Source organism: Pteropus vampyrus, unplaced genomic scaffold, assembly GCF_000151845.1.
Source record: "Pteropus vampyrus isolate Shadow unplaced genomic scaffold, Pvam_2.0 Scaffold36, whole genome shotgun sequence".
NCBI classification, from domain to species: domain Eukaryota; kingdom Metazoa; phylum Chordata; class Mammalia; order Chiroptera; family Pteropodidae; genus Pteropus; species Pteropus vampyrus.
Genome location: NW_011888817.1, coordinates 9,237,394 through 9,260,438, shown reverse-complemented (window position 1 = coordinate 9,260,438; position 23,045 = coordinate 9,237,394). Strand labels below are relative to the sequence as shown.

The 23,045-nt window shown below is 45.0% G+C and overlaps 1 protein-coding gene across 1 annotated transcript; it reads left to right on the top strand.

Moving 5' to 3' along the window:
• Positions 1–2,359: 2,359 nt before the first annotated feature.
• On the top strand, positions 2,360–22,953 carry BSDC1 (BSD domain containing 1). The gene is made up of 11 exons (XM_011357853.1): positions 2,360–2,417; positions 2,684–2,744; positions 7,171–7,287; positions 9,312–9,479; positions 10,884–10,938; positions 12,562–12,677; positions 13,389–13,457; positions 13,632–13,710; positions 14,581–15,060; positions 19,850–19,953; positions 21,407–22,953. The coding sequence occupies exons 1-11, from the start codon at positions 2,407–2,409 to the stop codon at positions 21,437–21,439; spliced, it is 1,293 nt and encodes a 430-aa protein (XP_011356155.1). The 5' UTR covers positions 2,360–2,406; the 3' UTR covers positions 21,440–22,953.
• Positions 22,954–23,045: the final 92 nt, after the last annotated feature.

The window sequence follows — 23,045 nt, the reverse complement described above, 5'->3', positions numbered from 1 at the left end:
TTCTTTTCCCCTTCCATCCATCTCCAGAACTTTTTCATCTTCCCCAACTGAAACTTCACCCACTAATACTAATCCCATTCCTCCCTCCTTCCAGCTCCTGGAAACCACTTCTCCTGTCTCTATGAATTTGACTACTCTGGCTACCTCATATAAATCAACTCATACGATATTTGTCCTTTCATGTCTGCCTTATTTCACTTGGCATAATGTCTTCAAGCTTCATGTTGTAGAATGTATTAGAATTTCCTTTTTTTAAAAGGCTGAATAATATTCCATTGTAGATATATACCATATTTTGTTTATCCATTCATCTGTCAATGGACACTTGGGTAGCTTCTACCCCTCGGCTACTGTGAATAATGCAGGAATGAACATGGGTGTACAAATATCTGTTTGAGTTCCTGCCTTCAATTCTTTTGGGTATATATTTAGAAGTAGAATTGCTGGATCATATGATAATTCAGTTTAATTTTTTGAGGAATCACTGTACTGATTTCCACAGCAGCTGCACCATTTTACATTTCCACTGTCCTATGTTTTTTTAAAAGATTACTTTCATAATGAATTAAAACTAGACTATAGGAAGGCAAGAGTGGACACAAAAATAATGGTTAAGAGGCTTTTGTATTTATCCAGGTGAGATGATTGTGGTTTAGACCTACATAGTAGCAGTGGAGGTGGTGAGAAGTGACTGGGCTCTGGTTTTGTTTTAAAGGTAGAGCCAACTGGATCTGCCAAGGAATTAGCTTCGGAGTATGAAAGAAATGTCTCTCAGGTTTGGGGCTTGAATAACTGGAGGGATGAAGTTGCCATTTACAGCCTTAGGAAGGTTTGCAGTAAGTTGAGGTGGATACATGAGGAGTTCAGGGCATGTTAAGTTTAATATGTCTATTATACATCCAAATAGAGATCAAAAACCCGGGGTTCAGAGATGTGTGGCCTGGTGAGAAAATTTGAGAGTCTCCAGTGTATATATAGATGACATTTAAAATCATGAGACTTGATGAGATCATCTGAGGAATGATTATAGACATCGAAAAGGAGGGCCAAGGACTGAACTCTGGCACATTCCAGCAACAAAGGTTGATGAGAAAACAGCAAAGAACACTGAGAGGAAGATGCTAGTGAGATAGAAGGAAAGTCAGAACATGGTGTCCTGGAAGCCAGGTGAAGAAAATGTTTGAAAGAGAAGGAAAGTGATTAGCTGTGTTAAATAAGGTGCTGTTTTTTCAAGTAAGATTTGAAAATTGGTCATTGATCTTGGCATCCTAACAAATTATTTCAAAGGATTGTGGGGAGGCAAAAACCTGACTGAAGTGAGTCCAAGAGAGAATGCGAGGAGAGGGGAATTGGAGGAAGCGAGTATAGGGAAGTCTTTCAGGAGTTTTGCTGTGAAAGGGAGTAAGGAAATGGTGTAGGGTCAAGAAGGAGTTGGTTTTTGTTTGCTTGCTTGCTTTTAAGATGGGAGAAATAACAGTATGTATGATACGAATAATCGTGTAGAGGGAGAGGAAATGAGGTGGCGGGGAGAGAACTATAAAGCTACACCCTGAAACAGACAAGGGAATGGGATCTAGTGCAAGTGCATAGTCTCCCCCATCTTCATTCATATTCCCTCTCCCTCCTCTTCCTCTCCTCTCTCCCTCTCTTCCCCTCCTTCTCCCTCCACCCCCAACCACCCCTCACACACTCCTCAAATCTCCCTCCTCCAGACCGTCTCCACATTTCTCCTGACCACATCCGACTCGAGTTGTTTTGAATTGAAACACTGAATGTGTGTCTCCCCGATAACCCGAGAGCCCCTCCGGAGGCTGCATCGAAGTCACCTCTGAATTTTTCTCCATCTAGATGTTAATGACCCAGAGCGCCGCAGTCTGAGCTTGTCGAAGTAGCCCGAAGAGACCCCATGCAGCTGCTACGCGGCTGGTTTCATAAACGGGGGCGGGGAGGGGCGGTCATAGCCCTGAGCTCAGGGATCAAGACATATGAGCTTCAGCCGGGTTCGCTCCAGCGGGACTCTCTCCCTTTTTTCTACTCCCAGTTTTCCGCCACTCAGCCAGCGAGCTGACCGTGGCCCATAGCAGCCACCGTAGCGGACGTTGCCTGGGACGGAGAAAGATTCGAGGTTGGTGAGAAGGGGGCTAACGCTTGGGGGGTGGGCCTTACGAGGAAACTGAGTGACGATTGGACTAAGCACTTAGGGGCGGAGTATAAGGGCGAACTCCGGACAGAGACTGGACCAAACTCAAAGAGGCGGAGTCAAATGATGACGGGGGCGGGGGGAAATTGGTATGAAGGCCCTGTCCGCACGAGGATTGGGCTGAGCATTCCGGGGCGGTGCTTGAGGGGGCGGTGCCGTGTCGGAAGTCAAAGGTCAGTAAATAGTGGTGATGTCACGCAGGCAAGATGGCAGAAGGGTGAGCCTGTCATCCAGCTCTCGGGCGTTGGGGCCTGAATTCTCCCAGGGTCGGGGTGCTGGGCCAGGGTCCCGGTGGGGAACAGGAGGCCAGCGCGGCAGTGGACGGAGCTGAAAAGGCGGGGTGGAGTCACAAGTATGAGGGGTTGGGAAAGCGGTCTGCAAAACCTCAGCTTGCGGGCCACATCCGAGGGGGAAATTGAGACCCGACCATTGCGCGGGCAAGAGTCGCACTGCGGGGCCGCTTGATGTGTCTGTCTTCCACAGGGAGGACGTGGGATGGTGGCGGAGCTGGCTGCAGCAGAGCTACCAGACAGTCAAAGAAAAGGTAAGCTGAGCCGGCTCCTTTCCTCTGGCAGGGCCCCGCGCCGCCTCTTTGCAACCTGGTCCGAGCGACCCCGCCCGACCAGTATTGGTGCCGGGCCTCAGGGATGAGCCCTACTTGGACCTTAATTTTAGACCTGCAGGAGAACAGACCATCTCCCCCACCCCAGACCAGATTATTTTAAAGGCTGGAGCGACCCTTTCGTAGGAATCCATAGCAATTTATTCCAGCTTGGGAAATTCACAACTTCGCGGAAGAGAGAACATCTGTAGTAGGCCTTGAAGAAAAAGGATTTTAGCGATAGAAACTTACTCCTACAGTCATATAAATATTAGCGTATACGCCACAGCCAGCCCTCTCCTGAAGATACCCATGTTAGCTAAACAGCTGCAATCTTGGGCCTCACAAAGCTCTTAGTCTATAGGAGAGACAGCAATACCTGTGGGATGAGTGAAGTTTGGCTCTGCCAATGAACGATGCCATCGTGCGTTTCTGTTTCATTCCAGGCTAGTTTGTCAAAACCAACTCAAATGACTTCTGGAAAAAGTTAATTACTATTTACCTCAAGCAATTGGGATGAATCCTTCAGGGCAGACACCAGGAAGCTTCTGGCTTCATCATCCTTCTCATCTAGGAGCATTTTCATCCTCCCCTGGCCTATGTATTTCTTTCACCTACGGCCCAGCAAATCTGAGAATGCCTTGAGCGGTTTGTGTTTTGATGAGAACCAAGATAGAGAATTTCACACTGAGGTTAATAGAAGAGACCCCCAAGTAGCTTGCTTCTTGCTGATCAACTAAGAGTCTGACATTTATTTAGCAATTGTGTGAGGGCCTCTTGCGTGTTTCCCTCAAGGTTAGTCTTGCCATAACTCATGAAAAATAGGTGGTTGATTTGCTTTCCATCTTTGTTCTTAGAGAACTCTCATTGAAAACGGGGGGTAAGTGAGGCTTCTGCCTTTAACAATTCCCCATTCATAAAGAGGAAAGTTAATTTCCCTGTCTTAGCTACTTACTCATATGAACCTGGGCAAGTTAGCTAACTTCTCTAGGCCTTAGTTCCTCATCTGTAAAATGAGAATACTAACACATACTTGATAGGATTGTCGTGAGGATTAAATAGTAATATACGTGAAGCCCTAAGAATAATATCTAGCACACAGTAATTACTATATAAGTGTTGGCTAGTTTTACTAAGTGCTGAGAGTGATGGGGAAACCTCTTAAATACCACCAGTCCATTTTCCTTTTTTTTCTCGATCTTTCAGTACTTTCCTGGTCTTGCTTCCTTCCCTTCCTATCCTGGCTCCATGTGGACCATTCAGTTCCCAGCACCCTCAGTTCTCTTGCACCCCATAGCATACATTGGCCCAGAGGAACAGCTCTGAGATGGTGCTATAACCTGCTTTCCTCTTCTCCTTACTTTCACCTATTTGTGTGTGTTTGTGTGTGTATGTGTGCGCACTTGCCCACAGACACGGGTAGAGAAAGTCACATTGCTCTTTGGCCCCACCACAGATTTTCCAAACTCTTCTGGGCCTGAGCACTCCCCAGCAAGCTTTTTCAGTCTCTAATTTGCTTCTCCTCCGTTGCATCTAGAAACTTTCCCGAAACCTAACTCTTCTTTCAAGTTTCCTATTCAACCACTTCAATTTCTACTTCAGGGAGACCATCTCAGCTCCTGCTTTTTAAAATTTAAGGTCAACAGCATCTTTCTTAACTCTCTCCCCACCCAGGAAGCCACCACATATAAACTTATCTTTATACACACTCAGCTTTACCTTCCACTTGCCAAATCCGGTGGATGATTTTCAGCCCTTATCTTCCTGCACCCTTCAGCTGCATTTGACACTAGTGATCATTCCCTCTTTCTTGAAACTCTACTCCCTTGCCTTTTGTGACATGATTCTCTCTTAGTTCTGCAGGCTTTCCTTTCCTGATTGTTTCCATGAGTTTCTTTTCCTCCACCTGCCCCTTAAAGGTTTGTTTGAGGATCCTTGTCTTCAGTCCACTGCTCTGTTTACAAACTACTCCTTTTTCATGTTAAGGTGACTCAGTCCTTTTCTCTGAGCTTGAGTGTCTGAGAATAACTCTTGCTGGACAACTTTTCAGATATCCCAAAGTCACTGCAGATTATACGTGACCAAAGTCATTATCATCATCTTCTTTGTAAACGTGCTCCCCCTTTAGCATTTTCTTTGTCAGTTGGCAGCACTGCATCTACCCTAGTTACTTAGTTTTGCAGCCAGTAGCTCTTCTTTGACTCTGTCTTGTCCTCGGTCAGTATATGCAGTTAGTCACTAAATCCGCCTTTTTTGCCTAATATATTTTGAACCAGTCTCATTCTCTTCATCCGTACCAGCACTGTTCTTATTCATATTCTTCCATTTTCTTTCTTGGACTATTGCAACAGCTTCCTGACTGGCCTTCTTCCCTCTTCTGATCTTGTCACCCTTGGACCTATCCTCCATACCAGTCACTGGAATGACCTATTAAAAATGCAAATCTCATCATGTCCCACCTCTTTCAAATCTTCAGTAGCTCCCCATCACCCACAGAGCTGACCAGGTACTCCATAGTCTCCCTCGGCAACCTCTCCAGCTTTATCCCTCACAATTTCTGCTTTAAACTTTTATGTTCACTAGAGCTAAAATGCTCATAGGCCTCAGTAAACCCCATGCTCCACCATGCCCAGGCTCCCTGGGCTGACTCCTGCTTACTTTTTAGAGCACAGTCCATGCTCCTCTTCAACAAGTCTTTCCATTTCCCTATAATACACCGGTCACTGGTCTGTCCTTGTATGTCAGCACTATTATGTGAGCATTTTCTCCAGCAGACTGACCTTCTTGAGGGCAAGCACCATGTTCATATTTGTCCCCTCCACACTCACAATCTAGTTAGGGAGGCAACCTTTCATCAAATAATGATGCAATTGGTTATATAATTTAAATTGCCCTGATACATGTAAATTTAACAAGCAAACATTTTTTGAGCACCTACCCATGTCAGACTCTATATCAGACACTGGGGAAGCATCAATGAATAAAAACATGGGCTCCATGCTCACAGAACTCACAGTTTATGCAGGAGGATAGCCATTGAACAGGTAATCATAAGTCTAAAGTATGAGAAATATTAAAGAAGAGAATGTGCAGATACCCTTAGAACATGAAGCAGGGGAGTGCCAACCTAGTCTGAGGTGGCATCAGGGAAGCTTCTCCAGGAAGCTTCTCTAGGAGAGATATCTGATGCAACCTGGGAGAAATCCAGATGAAAGAGCAGGTCAGCCTAGACTAAGATGGTGGCATTTTGAATGGAGAGAGAGAATTAATAAATGACCCGAGGAGGCCCGAGTCTGATGAGGAGGCATGACGAGGAAGCCTCTGGCTGATAGATGAGACTGCCCCACTCAGAGACTTCCTGGGCTGATAAAAACTAAGCAGGCCCTTCCCCAAGGAAAAAAAAACTACCAGAATACTCAAAAACATGCTAAAAAAATGCAGGTGATTATACTCGTGTAAAATAAGAGGGCTTGCAGCAGTGAGCACAGAGGTAGTCCAGGAAGGCATCCTTGAGTAGGTGAGAATGAAGCAAGGCAGGGCAAGACTTAGACAAGAGCTGAGAGTCTGCTGTCTCAAACTGGGTCTGAATGCAGGGTAAGAAACAAGTATCAGTTCACTCAAAGAAGCAAGCATCAGTTCACTCAAAGGAGCTGTGTGGGTGAATAGAACCCTGGAATGGTGGGATCAAGAAAGTGCCTGAGAGAATCCAATCCATTATTTACCTAACACCCTCTTTGTTGCATGTAAAAATCACAAAATCACACATCTTTTTACTGGTATTAAATTGTCAAAAATTACTCATAAAAACTTTCTAATCTTTTATTAATGCAGCATGTTTAGTAAACCATTCAGATAATTTTACGTATTGCCTCATTTCAGCTGAATCTCCCAGTAACAAATAAGGTAGAAACACTTTCCTTTGATAAAAAAAATCACACCTTTTTTTCATGTTACAAATAACAAATGCATTGTCTTAAGGCATATCAAAACAACGCAGCAAATTGTTTTGTTTTCAAGTTATATGTGTCTTCTTACCCAGTCTGTTCTTGAGAACCACTGATCCAGGCCACCTCCCTCATTTTAGAGGAGACAGCTGAGGACTAGGTGAGAGTTACTCATTGCTATATAGCTTGTAAGGGTCTGGGCTGATACTCAGTTCCTGTTCTCAGAGCAGCAGGAAGTTCCTCTGTGCTCTCTGTTGTCAGATATCAGGTCTTGGAATTGGGACAAGTGAACAGTGTTTTTGAGCCCAGGCTTTCCATATCACTTCAGTTTTCTGTGTGTCTTTCTGGTACCAAAGAAGCACAGGGAACAAGAACAAAGAGTAGTAGAGCCAGCTGGCTCTGTCATTCCTCTCTGTTTTCCGTAGTCCTCTGAAGCCTTGGAATTCATGAAGCGAGACCTGACAGAGTTCACCCAGGTGGTGCAACATGACACGGCTTGCACCATTGCAGCCACGGCCAGTGTGGTCAAGGAGAAGCTGGCTGTAAGTACAACCTATATCCTCCAAGTGACTGTCCTTCACAGCCTGACCTGCCCTGGGACCCTGGTAGGGGCTCCCAACCTTTCTAACATTTTTTTTACATGATTTTATTTTTCCCCATAGTCATCCATTTTGAAAGAATTATGTGTGTCAAGCAAACAAGCTACATATTTTAAGTAATAATAAGTTTTCCCACTTCTGTATTATCTTAGCAAAGGTTTTTCTATCATCAAAGTCATTCATTGTAGACAGTTTACAAAATATAAGTAAAAGCGAAAGAAAGGCCTTGAGACACCCATATTCCCATCTCCCAGAAATAACTACTATTAATATTTGGGGAGTATATCCCGTATGTACACTTTCTTTTTCAAAATTGGAATCAATTGAATACCATATTTTATAACCACTTTTCGTCGTAATCATTGGAGACCTCATTCTTGCAGCATCATAAATGGTATGGTATTATGTGGGTTTAACCAGTTCCTAGTTTCCTGTTTCAGTTTTTTCCCGTGTTGTAAACAGAGCTGCAGCGAACATTCCAATTGCTAAATCTTTGCCCTTAACATTTTCTTTATAATAAAATATTGAAAGAGATCGTAGAATGAGTACAGTTTTAGGCCTTTTAATATCCATTGCAAAGCTATCCTCCAGAAAGGTTGTACCAACTTATATTCTTACTGGCCCTGTTTTTATTAATCAGAGATATCCAATGGAATCCTCTTGTGAGATAGGAGTTAGATTCTGAAGTCAGTGTGAAAGTGAAAACTGTGTATAAGGATGTTCCTGCAAGTCTCCAGTTTCCGATGAAGTACAATGTACTGGTTTTATATTACAGTTTTTCCTTTAGTATTGAGACAGATTGCAGTTTCCTCATTCGATCACCATCTGAATCAATTGCTTATCTCTAGAGGCCATGTTGTGAAAAACATGTTTTGGAGTTTTTTTAGCCAAATTTTTTGTTGAATGTTGTAAAATACTGCTGCCTGCATAGCTACTGATGAGCATAAATGACAAGTAGTAATCCTGCTCAACTGTGTTAAGTCTAGCCAGTAGCAGGGACATCACTTGTTTCTTTAATTTATTTATTCTTTTTTTCTTTTAACAAATATGATTGTATACCTGTGCCAACATGTGCCAAATTGAATAGGTTCTAGGTTTAAAATGCCTGGACAGCCTAATCAGGAATACAGATATAGTTTTCCATGAAGTTTTTAGAACCTGGCCCTGTCTTTCAGCATCCTATCCCTGCTCGCTCTTCCGCATTCTAACTAGCGTGTCTCAAGCTTGGTGGCCTACCTACCCCTTCAGTGACGTCCAGACATTGGCCCGCAGCTGGTCCTAGGCTTGTCTCTAAGGAAAACTATCTGTTCTCATTCTACCCTTAACTCTCCCAACCTTCAGCCAAATATATCTTACTTCCTGAGCAATGATGATGAAATTGTGATATTACAATACCATTATTTATTAAATGTTTGCTCTGTACCAGGCATTATACATGCCTTATCTCTTTTAATCTTTACAGTAGCCCTCTGAAGGAAGTATATTTATCTGCATTGTACAGATAAGGAAGTGAAGACTCGGGGAGGGGTTAGGTCTTCTAACCAACAGGTGGTAGAGCTGGGAATCAAATTCAAGTTTGACTCCATAGCTAGTACTTGTTCTATCACTCTACCCAGGAGTTCTCTTCCCCACTGAATGTCCATGGCATAGCTCCTCGTCTGTCAATTTTTGATCAGCCTGGACGGCTTTGAAATTTTGATGAAACAGCCAATCAAAGAGCTCTTCTCTGGCCTGTACAGGCCTACTGTAGCTCTGTTCCCACCCCCCACCCCCTATCTGAGGGATGGAAAGCCTGGCTGCTTCTCCTTCTCCAGCCCTAGAGATGGGGTGAAAGGTCATGAGCACTTCCCTGGTCCCCACATACACGGTACACTTTTGCTCCTGATCCTTTACCCCTCCATACCCCATATCCCAGATTGTAGCCTATTCCTGGGCCACTTGCTTCTTCTGCTGGCTTCTCTTTGCAGACTGAAGGCTCCTCAGGAGCGACGGAGAAAATGAAGAAGGGATTATCTGACTTTCTAGGTGTGATTTCCGACACCTTTGCTCCTTCACCAGACAAAACCATCGACTGCGATGTCATCACCCTGATGGGCACACCCTCTGGCACAGCTGAGCCCTATGATGGCACCAAGGTATTCACAGGCGGCCTCCCCTGCTGGTGCCTAATAGCGCTGAGCTCTAGTTTCCCACCAATAATCACAAAAGCAATATGTGTTCACACTAAAAAATAAATATATGTGTATAATTAAATTTAAAAATACCGATAAGCAAGAAGATAATTATTTCTAAACCCATAATCCCATCACTCAGAGAAAACTGATTTCTCGTTGTATAGCCTTCCATTTCTTTTTGTTTACAAACATGGGTAAAGATAGTTTGGGTTTTTTATTTTTAACAAAAAAGGCATTTTATAATAACATGCAATTTTGTAACCTGCTTTTAAAAAATTAACATTAAATTTAGCACTTTTCCCAATCACCATCATTTCTAATATCTTTAAATTTTTACAAATGAATATAGTGTAATTTATTCAGTTATTTCCCTAGTGTTGCACATTTGGATTCCTTTCAGATTTCAATCATAATAAATGCTTGAGGGATCACCTTTACAGGCATAATCTTTTCCACATTTGGGTTCTTTAAGACTAATTTCCAATAGGAATAAATATATGGGGTGGGGGAGGATGTCTTCAAAGCACTTAGACAATGGTAGTATATTTCTACCACATTTTATTTTCTCATCATTACTTCTTGGATTTCATGGAATGTTTTCTCCTACATTCACAGTGTGGTGTCATAGCAGTTTGGCTTTCTTGATAGGATTTTACCACACTGAAGTTCCACTCTAAATGTACTGATTTTTCAAGCACATTTTTCAGCGCTAGAATTAACACCACCACTTAGTGAATGTTTGAGTGGAATCGTGAAAAGTTTTAAATTACAGGATTTTAAATTATAAACAACGAATCACAAAAACCACTTGCTGAAGTTCCGATGCAGCCAGCCAGCCCGTGCTTCATGCAATACTGAGGAAGGAAGATAGGGTTTTCTGTTGACCAGCTAAAGTTTGCCACTTCTGTGGCCCTGATGAGAACACAGCTTACAGTTCATTTGGAAGATTGACTGTGAAATTAAGTCTTGATGAATGGTTTTAATTTGGAGAAGTTACATTATTTCAAAACTTGCTCATGAATTTGGACTTTATTAATATATTTGTACTAGCATTTGTCAAATTTCACATAATTCAAAAGCATTTTATACATATAATTTTGTAGCCTGTTTATACTGTATTTTCTTAGTTCCCAGGGGTGGAATACTGGGTGGAATACTAGGTGAAAGACCATTTTTCTGGGAGCTTCAGTTTTGGACTCCTGGCCCAGCGCTTCACTCCCTAGCTACAGTTTTAATTGACACATGCCCTGTGGGTATGGTAGCCAGCAGGGGAGAAGCTGGACTGTGGTTGATTGGGTACTCTGCCAGGGAGGGGGTGCTTTCTTTGCCCAGCACTGCAGAATTTATGTTCTCTGTTTCTTATAGGCTCGCCTCTATAGCCTGCAGTCAGACCCAGCAACCTACTGCAATGAACCAGATGGTGAGGGGGTAGCGGTGAGGGGGCAGGCTTGCAGGGCAGGGAGACCAAGGGGGTCAAGGCTGTGCTCCCTGTTTGTCTCTGGTAGCAGTACCACCCCCAGTGTAGAGGGACCACAGTGGGGCTAGTGTGTACCTTACATCTAGTAGGATGAGTTGGTGGTCCCTTTTTCCTCCCTGAACCTAGGCTGTCTTCATCCCTGTCTGCAGAGGCTTTGCTCCTCTCCCTCATCTTCAGCTCAGGCTCCTTCACAGCTCTGTTGCCCTGCCTGTTTGCTAAACCTCTGCTGTACAGCAAGCTCCAGGCTGGGAACTAGAGATCAAAAATGAGTCAAACCCTGGTTCAGACCTCTAGGAACCTGCTGTTAGGAGAGAGAAACAGGAATAAAGATAGTAGAGATGGAGTGACTGTTTCCACAGAAAGATGGGGGCAGTGGGAACCCAGAGGGATGGCACTCAACCCAGCCTGGGAACCTAGGATGTGACATTTGAATTGAGGTTTTAAGGGTGAATTAGCAGTAAACTAATTTTATTTTTTAAAGTGGGGGATGAGTATTCAAGCATGGCAACAGGACATTTGAAGGTCGAGAAAGAATAGAATACCTAGACATTTGGGAAGGCTGGATTAAAGGGTGCATGTGAGGGAATGAAGGCAGAGCCGCAGTGGGAGCCAGATTGGAATACTTTGCGTGCCAGACTAAGCAATTTGAATTTTGCCTTAAAATGCTCAAGGTAGTGCTTTTTAACCTTTAGTCACAAAAGCCTTTAAAAATCTGTTGAAAATGACAAACCCTCTCTCCACAGAATTTTATATGCAAAATAGGAATTCTTTGACCCCTTAAAGCCCATCTTTGTGTCCTAAAGATGGGTTTAAAAAGCCCTCCTATAGAGAACTATTGAAGGGTTTTTGAGGCCCAAGGCGATCAGATCTTATATTTTATAAAAGAGCCCTGGGCATTGTTGCCGAGGATGAAAGAGAGGGCGAGACAGAAGATGGGAAGACCAGTTAGGAGGCTCGGTAGGAATCCTCATGTCAAAAGTAAGGCCAGAACCTAGGAAGTGGAAGGAGGAATGAAAAGGAAGGTGTGCATATAAGAGACACTGAGGAAGTGGAATCCAGAGTGACTAGATAGGGAGGCATCTAGGAAGGTCCCCATGGAAGACTCAGATGGAAATAAAGAAATGAGAAGAAAATCACCAAAGAGTAAGAAGCCAGTAGAGAAGAGGGCTTCAAGAGGAAAGCAATGTCTCCCGGGGCCAGAAACTGGCCCCAGGAGACATTGGGTTGGTCACATGAGGGAGGACAGAGAAGTAGCCATTGGATCTGGCATCATGGGTCACTGGTGACCTGAGAACAGCTGTTTCAGAGAGGACCAAGTGCAGTGGGCTAAAACACGAGCAGTCATGGGAGAGAATGGAGTCTGTAGCCCATTCTGAAGATCACTGAGGTGCTGCGCCCTGATGTCAGTGAGGTCCACCTACCCCTTCACCCTGCCTTATCCACCACTTTGGGCCAAATGGCTTTGAAAAAACCATAAGCTTTCCCCAATGTCCATGTTCAAGCTTAGGTGTGTTTTCTGTAGGCCCAGACCCAGGGAACTGACCATCAGTGTCTGTCCCTTTACAGGGCCCCCGGAATTGTTTGACGCCTGGCTTTCCCAGTTCTGCTTGGAAGAGAAGAAAAGGGAGATCTCAGAACTCCTTGTAGGCAGCCCCTCCATCCGGGCCCTCTACACCAAGATGGTGAGGGCCCAGCCGACAGGACTTCAGCCAGCTCCCAGTTTGAGGTGTCGGGAGGTGGGAGGGACATATTCAGAGTCGTTTTGGAGTCATCTGGCCTAGACAGCAGTGGGAGATCCTATAGAGCTAGTGGGAGACCCTGCAGAGCAGGGTCTGTGGAATGGTACCAATCTGTGGCCTGTTAGGAACCTGTTCACCACCCCGGGGTTGTGGAATGGTACCAATCTGTGGCCTGTTAGGAACTAGGCTACACAGCAGGAGGTGAACAACAGGAGAACAAGTGAAGCTTCATCTGTATTTGCAGCTGCTCCCCAGCGCTACCATCACCGCCTCAGCTCCACCTCAGATCATCAGGCATTAGATTCTCATAGGAGCACTCGTCCGTCTCTGGTGCCAAAAAGGTTGGGGACCACTGCTGTAGGGCCAAACCAGCCAGGACCTGAGCCAAGAATTTGCATGGGGGAAACTGATTTGCCAGGTTTCTGGCAGTCATGATGAAAAATGGAAGGGCCGGCAAAGCCTGATGGAAGTTTTTTTTTCTCCCTCCTGGCCACACTGGGCCAGGAAGGTAGCAGGAGTGAGGTAGCAGTGCTGATTATCACTGCTCAGCATGTCTGTGTCTGAAATCCAGAGTGGCTGGGAGCTGGCTGATAAGGCTGGGGATGCAGATCTCGCACAACCACTCCAAGAGTCTTATCCATTTCCTCTGTCCAGGTGCCAGCGGCTGTTTCACATTCAGAATTCTGGCATCGGTATTTCTATAAAGTTCATCAACTGGAGCAGGTATGTTCACCTAACCCGAGGAGGTACTTTACTTGGCTATGGGGGAAGTGGGCTAGATTTTGTTGAGGGAAGAAGGGAATACCAGGTACCAAGAGTTCTGGGGTCTCCTGACTTACCAAGATCTGGGAAGAGGGTGCCCTGACTTCTCCTGGCCATCTCCTTCCCCACATTCAGGAGCAGGCCCGGAGGGATGCCCTGAAGCAGCGGGCAGAACAAAGCATCTCTGAAGAGCCTGGATGGGAAGAGGAAGAAGGTAAGAGGTATTGAGAGGAGATGGGCAGGTAGCAGGTCTTGCCTTTGGAGAACTGTCTGAACCATTCTCTCTGAAGCCAGGAGTGACATGGCACCCCAGGGAAGAGTAGGGAATGAGTACAGCATGTGCACTCTGAAGATAGGCTGAGCTAACGAGACGTTTAGCAAGGCTGGTGGAATCCCAGGTTTAGGTACAGAAAGCCCTTGTGTCAGTTTTAGCAGATAACCCCGGCGGCCATGGACTAGCTGCTTCAGAGTCACCTGTGATGCTTATTTAAATTCCAGATTCCCTTCCCTTCCTTGTGGATGTGGCCAAATTTGTATTTTTAACAAACTCCCCTGGTAATGTTAAGGCCCATCTAGACTTGGGGACTGCTGGCTTAGGACAGGAGCTGGAGATCCTCTACTTGGTAACTCAGCTTAGGACAGTGTGTTGGAGCCATCTGCACAACATAATATTAACACATTTGTTAAGTGCTTATATGATATGCCCAACCTGTACTAAGAGCTTTACATGTGGGGTCATTACCACAACTCCATTATTTCTCTTTTACGAGATCGTACACCTAGGATGTAGCAGAGCCTGATCTGAACCCAAAAATGACTGATTTACAAATCTTGGCTTTCTAATCTATAATGCCATCTTGGGCTATGTTTCTGGAAGTCACCAGACATGTGCTAGGCCTCACGAGTAGGAGAGACTTTGGCCAACAGAGTATCTGCAGTGGAGAAGGGTGAGGAAACGTGCCCTTTAGTCTTGATCAGAGTAAACTTTGGCAGGAACCTGAGGTCTGTCTTCAGAAAGCTCTAAGGTTATCTTGGGGCTGACCAGGGCACATTGTCCTCTTTCCTTACCTTTCTCTCTTGACAGAGGAGCTTGTCGGCATTTCACCCACATCTCCAAAAGAGGCAAAGTTTCCTGTGGTCAAAACTTCTGCATCTTTTGAAGGAGGACCTGGCCCCCAGAGCCCCTGTGAAGAGAATCTTGTGACCCCAGTTGAGCTTCCAACAGAGGTAACCCCATCAGAGAGCAGCGAAAGCATCTCCCTCGTGACACAGATTGCCAAGCCTGCCACCGCATCTGAAGAGCCAGTGCTGCCCAAGGACCTGTCTCAAAAGCTTCTAGAGGCATCTTTAGAGGATCAGGGCCTGGCTGTGGACGTGGGCGAGACTGGACCCCCGCCCCCAGTGCAGTCCAAGCCCCACACCCCTGCCAGCCGCACCAGTGGCTCAGAGCCCAGGCCTCCAGCCAGAGTAGAGAGTCTCAGGGATGAGGTGCTCACAGACTTACGGGTGTTTGAGCTGAACTCAGACAGTGGAAAGTCTACACCTTCCAACAATGGAAAGAAAGGTAAGTCAAGGCCAAAGCCCAAGGAAGTATGTGGGTTAGGGCAGATGAGAGTTGACACCTCACAAGGCAGGCTTGTCTCTTTGTCCCTTGTGAGGATCCTAGGAGCAGAATTCTTTCATTTGTGATACTGATAATGATGACAGCTACTATATATTGAGTATTTATTACCATATTTCATCAATTCTAAGATGCACTGATTCTCAGAAATAAGGATGCATCTTACAATTGTTGAGGTCTTAGAGTCAACAAAATAAGGTTTATGTCAGAGCCTATACTAAGTGTGTAATATTAATTTCTCACATCTCACAACCCAGTGAGGTCAGTATTACTCCTTATTTTACAGATGAACAAAAAAAGTGAGGCTCAGAAATGTTAAGTAACTTGTCATTTCACATGGCCAGTAGTGGAAAGCCCAGATTCAGACCCAGTCTGTCTGGCTTGAAGCCCATGCCCTTAACTACCTACCACATTGTACCAATTTCTATCCTTTTGACAATTCAGCCTTATCCTGGGGTGAGAATTCCTCTGATATTGATTGATATCAAGGGTCTTCTCTCCTGGGTGACCTCAGGATAATCATTTAGCCCCTACCACACCCTACCCTGCTCGCTGATAGAAACTGCAGGGTTTCTAGTTTCCAACACTCTGATTTAGTGAGGTCATCACTTAAGCTCCTACCTACTCTTTATGAGACACTGAGGAGGGAGGGGCAAAAGCTGCAGTCTTTATGATGAAGCATGGAGCAGTATGGGACAGACTTGGTACTGGAGAAGTTCAGAAGAAGAAGGAACCTCTGAGCATCAGCATGTGTTTCACCGAGGAGACAGGTGTTACACAGGAGAGTTGGAGAGTTTGGGGCAGGTGCGGGGGAGTGGTCCAGGCTTACGGGCCTACAAAATCCTGATAGCAGAGAGCATGGGGCACATTTAAGGGGTGGTGACCAAGCCCACTTTTCTATATTGTCTCCTATGAGAGGGAGAAACAAGAAGGGTAGATGGGTTGACTCAGAAAGAACTTAAGAACTTAAAATCTTAAGCTGAATTTAGAGGATTCGACTTGGTACCACTGCGCAGCAGGGCATGCTGCTTATACCATGTGCCCAGCCTGTACTAAGAGCCTTACATGCAAAGGCTAAGGGCTCAGGCTCTGGAGTTCCAACAGTTCTGGGTTCAGATTCCAATTTTGCTCACAATGCATGTGACTTAGAAAAGTTACTGATCTCTAAGCCTCCATTTACTCCTCTGTAAATTGGGGGTAATTTTTCCATTACAGGTCCTTAGTCAGAGAAGAAATTTGAGCAGAGCTCTGCCTTGGAGAAATAATGATGATAAGAGGTGTCATTCTCTGAACACTTTCTATCTGTCTGTATAGCTCTGCTGAGTTATACTTGATATGCATAATCACTCAGTCTTCACAAAATCCCTATGAGATCTGTGCAGTTTTCCCCATTTTTTTACTGAGAGGAAACTGAGACCAATCACCTATGCAATAAGTATTTAGAAAAGTGTGAAATAGCCCTTTAGGAGAATACAGAAGTAGATGATGTACCCCATAGGTATTGGGTTGGGATGGGCGGTACTAAAGGCACATTTGAGGTATCGTGGTCATGAATTTTAAGAGACACCAGTCAGCAGTGTTGTACTTTTGTCCAGCCACATTCAGTTGCTCAGGTGCCGGCACAGAGCAGATAGAGAGTTAGATATAACCAGGGTTCAAATTTAACCAGGTAAAATCAGTAGAGCAAATGAAGAGAGCCCAAGTATATGCAAGAAATGATCAGAATGATGGCTCATGGAATATGAGCTGAATAAAGGAGGTAATAACAGTGAAACGGCTGAAGGGTTAAAATTTTAGGTTCCATTTGGAATTGGGCTATTAGAGAGCATGATCAGAAAAAGAAAGAATGGTGGGTGGAGGAGATTGGACAAAATTAGATTATGGGGAAGATGCAACATAAGCTCTTAATTGTTCTGCTATACTGTCTCTGACATACTTGGGGATTTGTGAAAGGAGGGGCTGCGAATTTGATGTAGAAGACTCACCAAAGGTAGTTGTAGTCACTTAGTGCAGGGAAGCCAGGGTCTTGGGCTAGGGTGGGACAGTGGGAACAGAGTAGAGGGAGTAAATCTTAAAAGGAAGAATGGAGGGAAAGAGCGATTCCTTTCCCTCTTATGTCTACTTCCTACAATGACCTGAGGGAGGCTTGGTCTCTGGGTACAACAGAATCTCTTGGGGTGTCCTAGCCACAGGGGTTCCCAAGGACCCAGGGTAAATCCCATCATTGCAGAGCTGTGTCCCACCTGAGGGTAGTAATCAAAAAACAGTAAAACTCCATCATGAAGTCTAAAACTATTGTTACATTGGTCAGTTTTCTGCCATGTGCACAGTGTAATGGAGATCTTCCTACTCTGTATGTGACAGGACGGGATGGTGGGAGGGGACAGATGGCAGGGAGGCCAGGTTCACATCTCCATCAAAGCCTTCATTTACTCATCTGTAAATTGGGACTGTGAATACCCATTCTAGAGTGTGTATGTGAAGTACTCCGAAAATTGTAGCTGACACTCTGTTTTCTATCCCTGGAAGGGTCTTCCCTAGTATTTAAGCTAAAGAAGAGAATTTCAAATCCCTAACCTCAGGGGACAACCTGAGTTTAGGGAAAGCTGTCATAGCCATGGCCACAGCTCTGAAGTGAGGAATCAGCCAGGAGTCTGGCTTCTACTCCACAGGAAGCCTGCACTGACAGCTAGGTGCTACCAGAGTGTCCTGCACGCACAGGGATACTTAGATATGGAGTCAGAAGAACTGGGTCTTGGTTGCAGATCCGCCCCTGACTAGCTGTAGGACCATGTGCAACATTACTTAATTCTGAAACAAGGCCTTTAACAGGTCCATTTGTTAAATATCCACTATGTGTATAGTGTCACTTTACACCGAAACTTCTAATCTTAACACTGTTGTATCTCAAACTGCAGGCCCTGGTCTATACAGAATCATCCATGTACCTGTTCATAATGCAAATTCTGGGTCACCACCTAGGTCTGCTGAATCCGAATGAGGGGGATGTGGAGGCAGAGTCTATTCTAATAAGCTCTTCCAGTGGTTCTTTGCAAAGAGGTGGTTCTATCCTTATTTTATAAATAAACCGAAGTTCAGAATAACTTGCCCAAGACTACACAATAGATGAAAGTAGGGATTCCACCCAGGTCTATTTGGCTCCAGAGACCATGCTCTTATTATACCACTTGTGGCTAGCTAGGTGGCTGGGAAGAGAGACCAGTGGGATACTCCTTATAATGAATGTGGGGGCAGGGCTTAAGGGGTCTCAGAGCCTAGGCACCTGGTGAGGAACAAGCTGGACAAGAAATAAGATGTTTACAGGTCATGCTATTGGAGGATCAGGGCCTACTTGTTTTAAAGGTGCTTTAAAAAAAATTACAAAGTAATGTGTTCATTTTTGAAAAAGAGAAAATTACCCCAAGTCCTCATCACCTAGTGATAACTATTGTTAGTATTTTTGTGGGTATCTTGCTCATCTTTTCTGTCTGTGTGCATGCATCTATGAACATATTTTTTAAATGGAATTATACTACATATACTTTTTTTTTTTACAGGAGCTATTTTTGTGTTTTCTTATTAGTAATAATTTCACATTTACATTCTTTAATATTGCCTATAAGAAGTCATACCCAAATATAAATGTTTAGAGCAGTGGTTGTCGAACTTCAGCAGGCATCAGAATCACCTAGAGCAGGGATGAGTAAACTTTATAAAGTCAGATCACAAATATTTTAGACTTTGTGGGGGGGAAATACAGTCTGTCCCAAATACTCAGCTCTGCTATTGTAGCCTGAAAGCAGCCATAGATAATATGTACACAAATGGCCATGGCTGTGTGCCACAATTTTATTTCCAAAAACAGGTGGTAGGGTGGATTTGGTCCACGGGCCATAGTTTGTGAAATCTTGGTTTAGAGAAAGGGTCCATGAATATTTACTGAGTACAAGCTATGTGTTCTGGTCATTTGGAATATATAAAAAAATCAAAACGAAAATCTCATCTGCCCTTGGGGAGCTTTCATTCTAGCTCCTCTGTTCTTAGACACTAAACATATTAAATCTGATGATGAAATAGGCTAGAAAGTAATAAAACAGTAGGAATAAAAAACAACTAGAGCAGAGTGAGGAGGATGGGTTGCAGTTTAAAAGGCCGGTTAGGGTAAGCCACATTTAGATGGTGAGATTTGAGCCAAGGTATGACGGAAGCCAGAAAGTTGGCCTGTGGATATCTGAGGAAGAGATATCCACAAATATCTTTGCCTATGCAAAGACCCTAAAGTGGGAATGTGCCTGGTGTGTTTCAGGAGTAGCAAGATCAGTGTAGGTAGAATGGAGTGAATAAAGAGGAAGAAATTCATTGTTAATTTCTTCTGGAGGATTTCTGTGGCTCCCAGGGAACCTCTGGACCAAAGTGTTTTTCTCATTTAATAGTTTAATATTATTTGTCATGTATATAAATGTTTTACATTATTTTTATAATTCCCTATCAGTGGACTTTCAAGTAGTTTTAACTTTTCATCACTATAGCAGCACTACAATAACATCCTTTGGGCTAAATTTTTGAATCCAGGATTTTTCCTTACATTCTTAAAAGTGAGAAGTGAGCCACAGTGACAGTAGAATGCAAAATTGGTGTGTATCTGTCAGGCCCTTTTAAAGAGTGCCATCACCTCCAGCTACGACCTTCAAATACCCCTTCCTGCCTTTCACACTGTGGATCATGGTTCCAGGCTCAAGCACCGACATCAGCGAGGACTGGGAAAAGGACTTTGACTTGGACATGACTGAAGAAGAAGTGCAGATGGCACTTTCCAAAGTGGATGCCTCCGGGGAGGTAAGTGGACCTGGTTGGCTATGGAAGCAAGCCCAGCAATCCCAGGGTCTGAGGACTCTCCCCACGAAGCCCAGCTGTCCTCTCAGGGTTGATCCCTGTGCCTGTCTGAGGTAGCAGGCTGTGGGAAAGAGAGCTCGGACCTCCCACTCAGGCCCTGAGCAGTTGTCATCAGTAGGTTCTGCTTTGCCTCAGTTCAGGGTGGATGGATGGGAGAGATCTTGACACTAGCTCTGTGTCAAAATCACCCGAGGAACTTCTAAAAAGTACAGACACCAAACCCTGCCCTAAATCTTCTGACTCACGGTCCCCTGGTGGGACCTGAGCAGATTCCTAACCTTAAAAACAAAAGACAGTGTGATCTAGAGCTAATCACTTAACCCGAGCTTCTGTTTTCTCATCTAAAACGTGGAATAGATCATTATTAACATATAAGCTGTGATAGACAATGCATGTACACATTAGGTATAGCTTGTGGGACATGGGAGCACTAGTACATGTTACTGTACCAGTGCACAAGACCCAGTCCAGTTGTAAGTTACTACCTCAAAATCGAGAATGGGTCATTTTGAATGAAAGGCTGGGAAAAAAGCTCTCACAGCCAAGTGAAAGGACTGAGGTTACAGCCCAGACATCTGGTTCAAGTCAGTGTTACTTCCACTGTCACACAAGAACCACATAATTTCTTTTATCATGTAGCTCACAAACCTATTGAAGAGGCACAGTAAGGGCCTTGTTTTTCATATTAAGAAACCGAAGCCTGAGGGCAGGTAGTGACCTATGCAAAAGCATATTGCACCTGTGACCTCACTATACCCAAGGCAGAGCAGGCCCTTGGTGCCCTGTCATGCCATGGGAGCTTTTGTGTCTTTGCAGCCCTCTTTTAAAACCTGACATATAGTATACCTGAGCAGAGTCATTCCATAACCTGTCATTCCAGGGATCAGCTAACAGCAGGTCATGGGAAGGTTGCCTGAGGAGCCTTCAGCCGGGGACTAGGGTGCTGGAGTCCCTAGTGAAGTCCCTGTGAGCACCTGTAGTCCAGGACCATGCTAGCTTCTAACTAGAGTACCACTCTTAAGTTCTCTGCCTCTCAGACTCATGTTCTTTTGTGCTCAGCAGGAGACGAGTTTTTCTTAAGGGACTGACTGACTTGGTTCCTTAAAGGACGTCCCCTTATAGAGTCCAGTGTTAGTTGGTGGAAGCATTTCCTTTGGGTCTAGAATAGTCCGAGCAGCAAAGTCACCCCTGAGGCAGAGGGCAGCTCTGCTCCCCTGACATGTTCCTTAGGACTAGTGGTATATGCTCATACGGGGGCAGGGTATGGCCCAGGGAGATGGTGGGGTTTGGGGGATGGCTATCTGGAAATGGAGGCAGCAAGAGGAGCGTGGGTCTGGGCTTGACTCAGAGGAGTAAATGTATGTTTGTGCTCTCCATTATTCCCTCCCTTTTGCAGCTGGAAGATGTAGAGTGGGAGGACTGGGAATGAGGGGAGCCAGTGCAATCAGCTCCCCCTCCCACAGCACCTCCCACTTCCCTCGCTCGTCTCAGCCCGGCCCTGGAAGACACTGACCAAGAATGTTCCCCAAATGGCCTCTGTCAACCAGAGCTCTGGGCCCAGATTCTGGGTTACTCCTTGCTGGCCCTTGGGGCTTCTGCTCACATCTGGGAAGGGGCTCACAAAATCCAAACCAAGAACTCTGACTCGTGCCAACCATAGGATGACCCAAGGGGGAGGAAACCTACCCCTCACCAGAAGAGCCTACATTTCTTTGCTAAGTACCCACTGTTCCTGGGGACTCTTGCTGGGGAATCCCAAGGGATAGTTCCATCCCTTCTGCCTGTGTGGACAGAAGCTAAACCCACCAGTGTCTTGGAGGAAGCCGAGTCAACACACTGTCCACCCATGAGCAGGCAGGGAAGGCTATGCCACCTGCCCTTGGCTAGGCAGAGATGGCAAACAGTTTGATTCCTATCCCAGTGGGTAAGAGACATTTGATTCTGGGAAATTTGCCTCTCTTGGCAAATCTCCCCTTCCCAGGCATTTTCCATTCCTGGAAAGGTTCTTCGTGGTTCAGAATCTAGTGACCAAACCCTGAGTTCCCACCTCCTTTCATCCAGTCCAGGCTGGTATGTCCCCAATGACTTTCCCAGGGCTTCTTCATGTCAGATGCACCCAAGTCCTTAGCCCAGTTGTGCCACCTGCAAGACTCTGCTCTTGCTTTTCTTCTTCTCCCCAAGAAGAGAGGGGCCACTTCAGGCCCTTCTGTGCATTGCCTGGCAGGGTACCTCCCAGCCAGCTACCCACCTCGACTACCCTGGAGCTTAGGACACAAGCCAGCTCCCAGTGGTACGGAGCAGTGATCAAAGCCTAGTACTTACAACTCTGGTAAGCCCAATTTCTCCACCTCAGCCCTTCTGCTTCTTTAAGGGATATGCGGGGGTTAACTTCCTGTGACTCTTATCAGGCTTCTGCAAAGCCCTTCTTCCTGAAGACAGAACCAATCTTTGTGGCTCTCACCCTCCACTCTGGTAAAGCTGCACCTCTCTTGGGGGAATGAGGGGCTGCAGGAATCCCTGGAGACCCTGGTGCTTCACGATGCTGCTCTGGTGATTCTTGTACATAGTCTGGTGTATTTACCAATGATTTAATGGGATCGTGGTCAGGGATGCCAAGAGAGTGGTGGTCACTTCCACTTCAAACCTTCGATGAGGGGGTGGGATGGAAAGAATGCTGAATCTTTTTGATGTGATGGGGCTTTTCTCTTTGTGATTATTTCTTTAGTTTAATTAATCTTTTGGTTGTTTGTGCAATATTATATATTTTAAATTATAATGCATCTCCCCAGAGTATTTTGTAGCCAGGAAAAGAAAAAAGGAAAAAAAAAAAAAAGATTCTAACAGCTGTTAGTTTTGTAATTAAAAAAGAAAGAAAAAAGAACTTTGTCCTGAACCTTTTCCAGACTTGCCATTAACAGCATTAAAGAGATTAAGCAGAAGCTGGAAGGTGTCTAGGGGTCTGTTCTTGTCCCCCGGGGCAGCTGCCCTGGAGTCAGGGTAGCATGCACACAATGTGCAGAGTGGCTTCCTGCTTG

Bases quoted from the DNA above. Each gene is read 5' to 3' on its own strand.
- BSDC1 (XM_011357853.1), top strand. The intron at 9,480-10,883 runs GTATTCACAGGC...TGTTTCTTATAG, and splicing joins AGCCCTATGATGGCACCAAG to GCTCGCCTCTATAGCCTGCA. The intron at 13,711-14,580 runs GTAAGAGGTATT...CTCTCTTGACAG, and splicing joins TGGATGGGAAGAGGAAGAAG to AGGAGCTTGTCGGCATTTCA.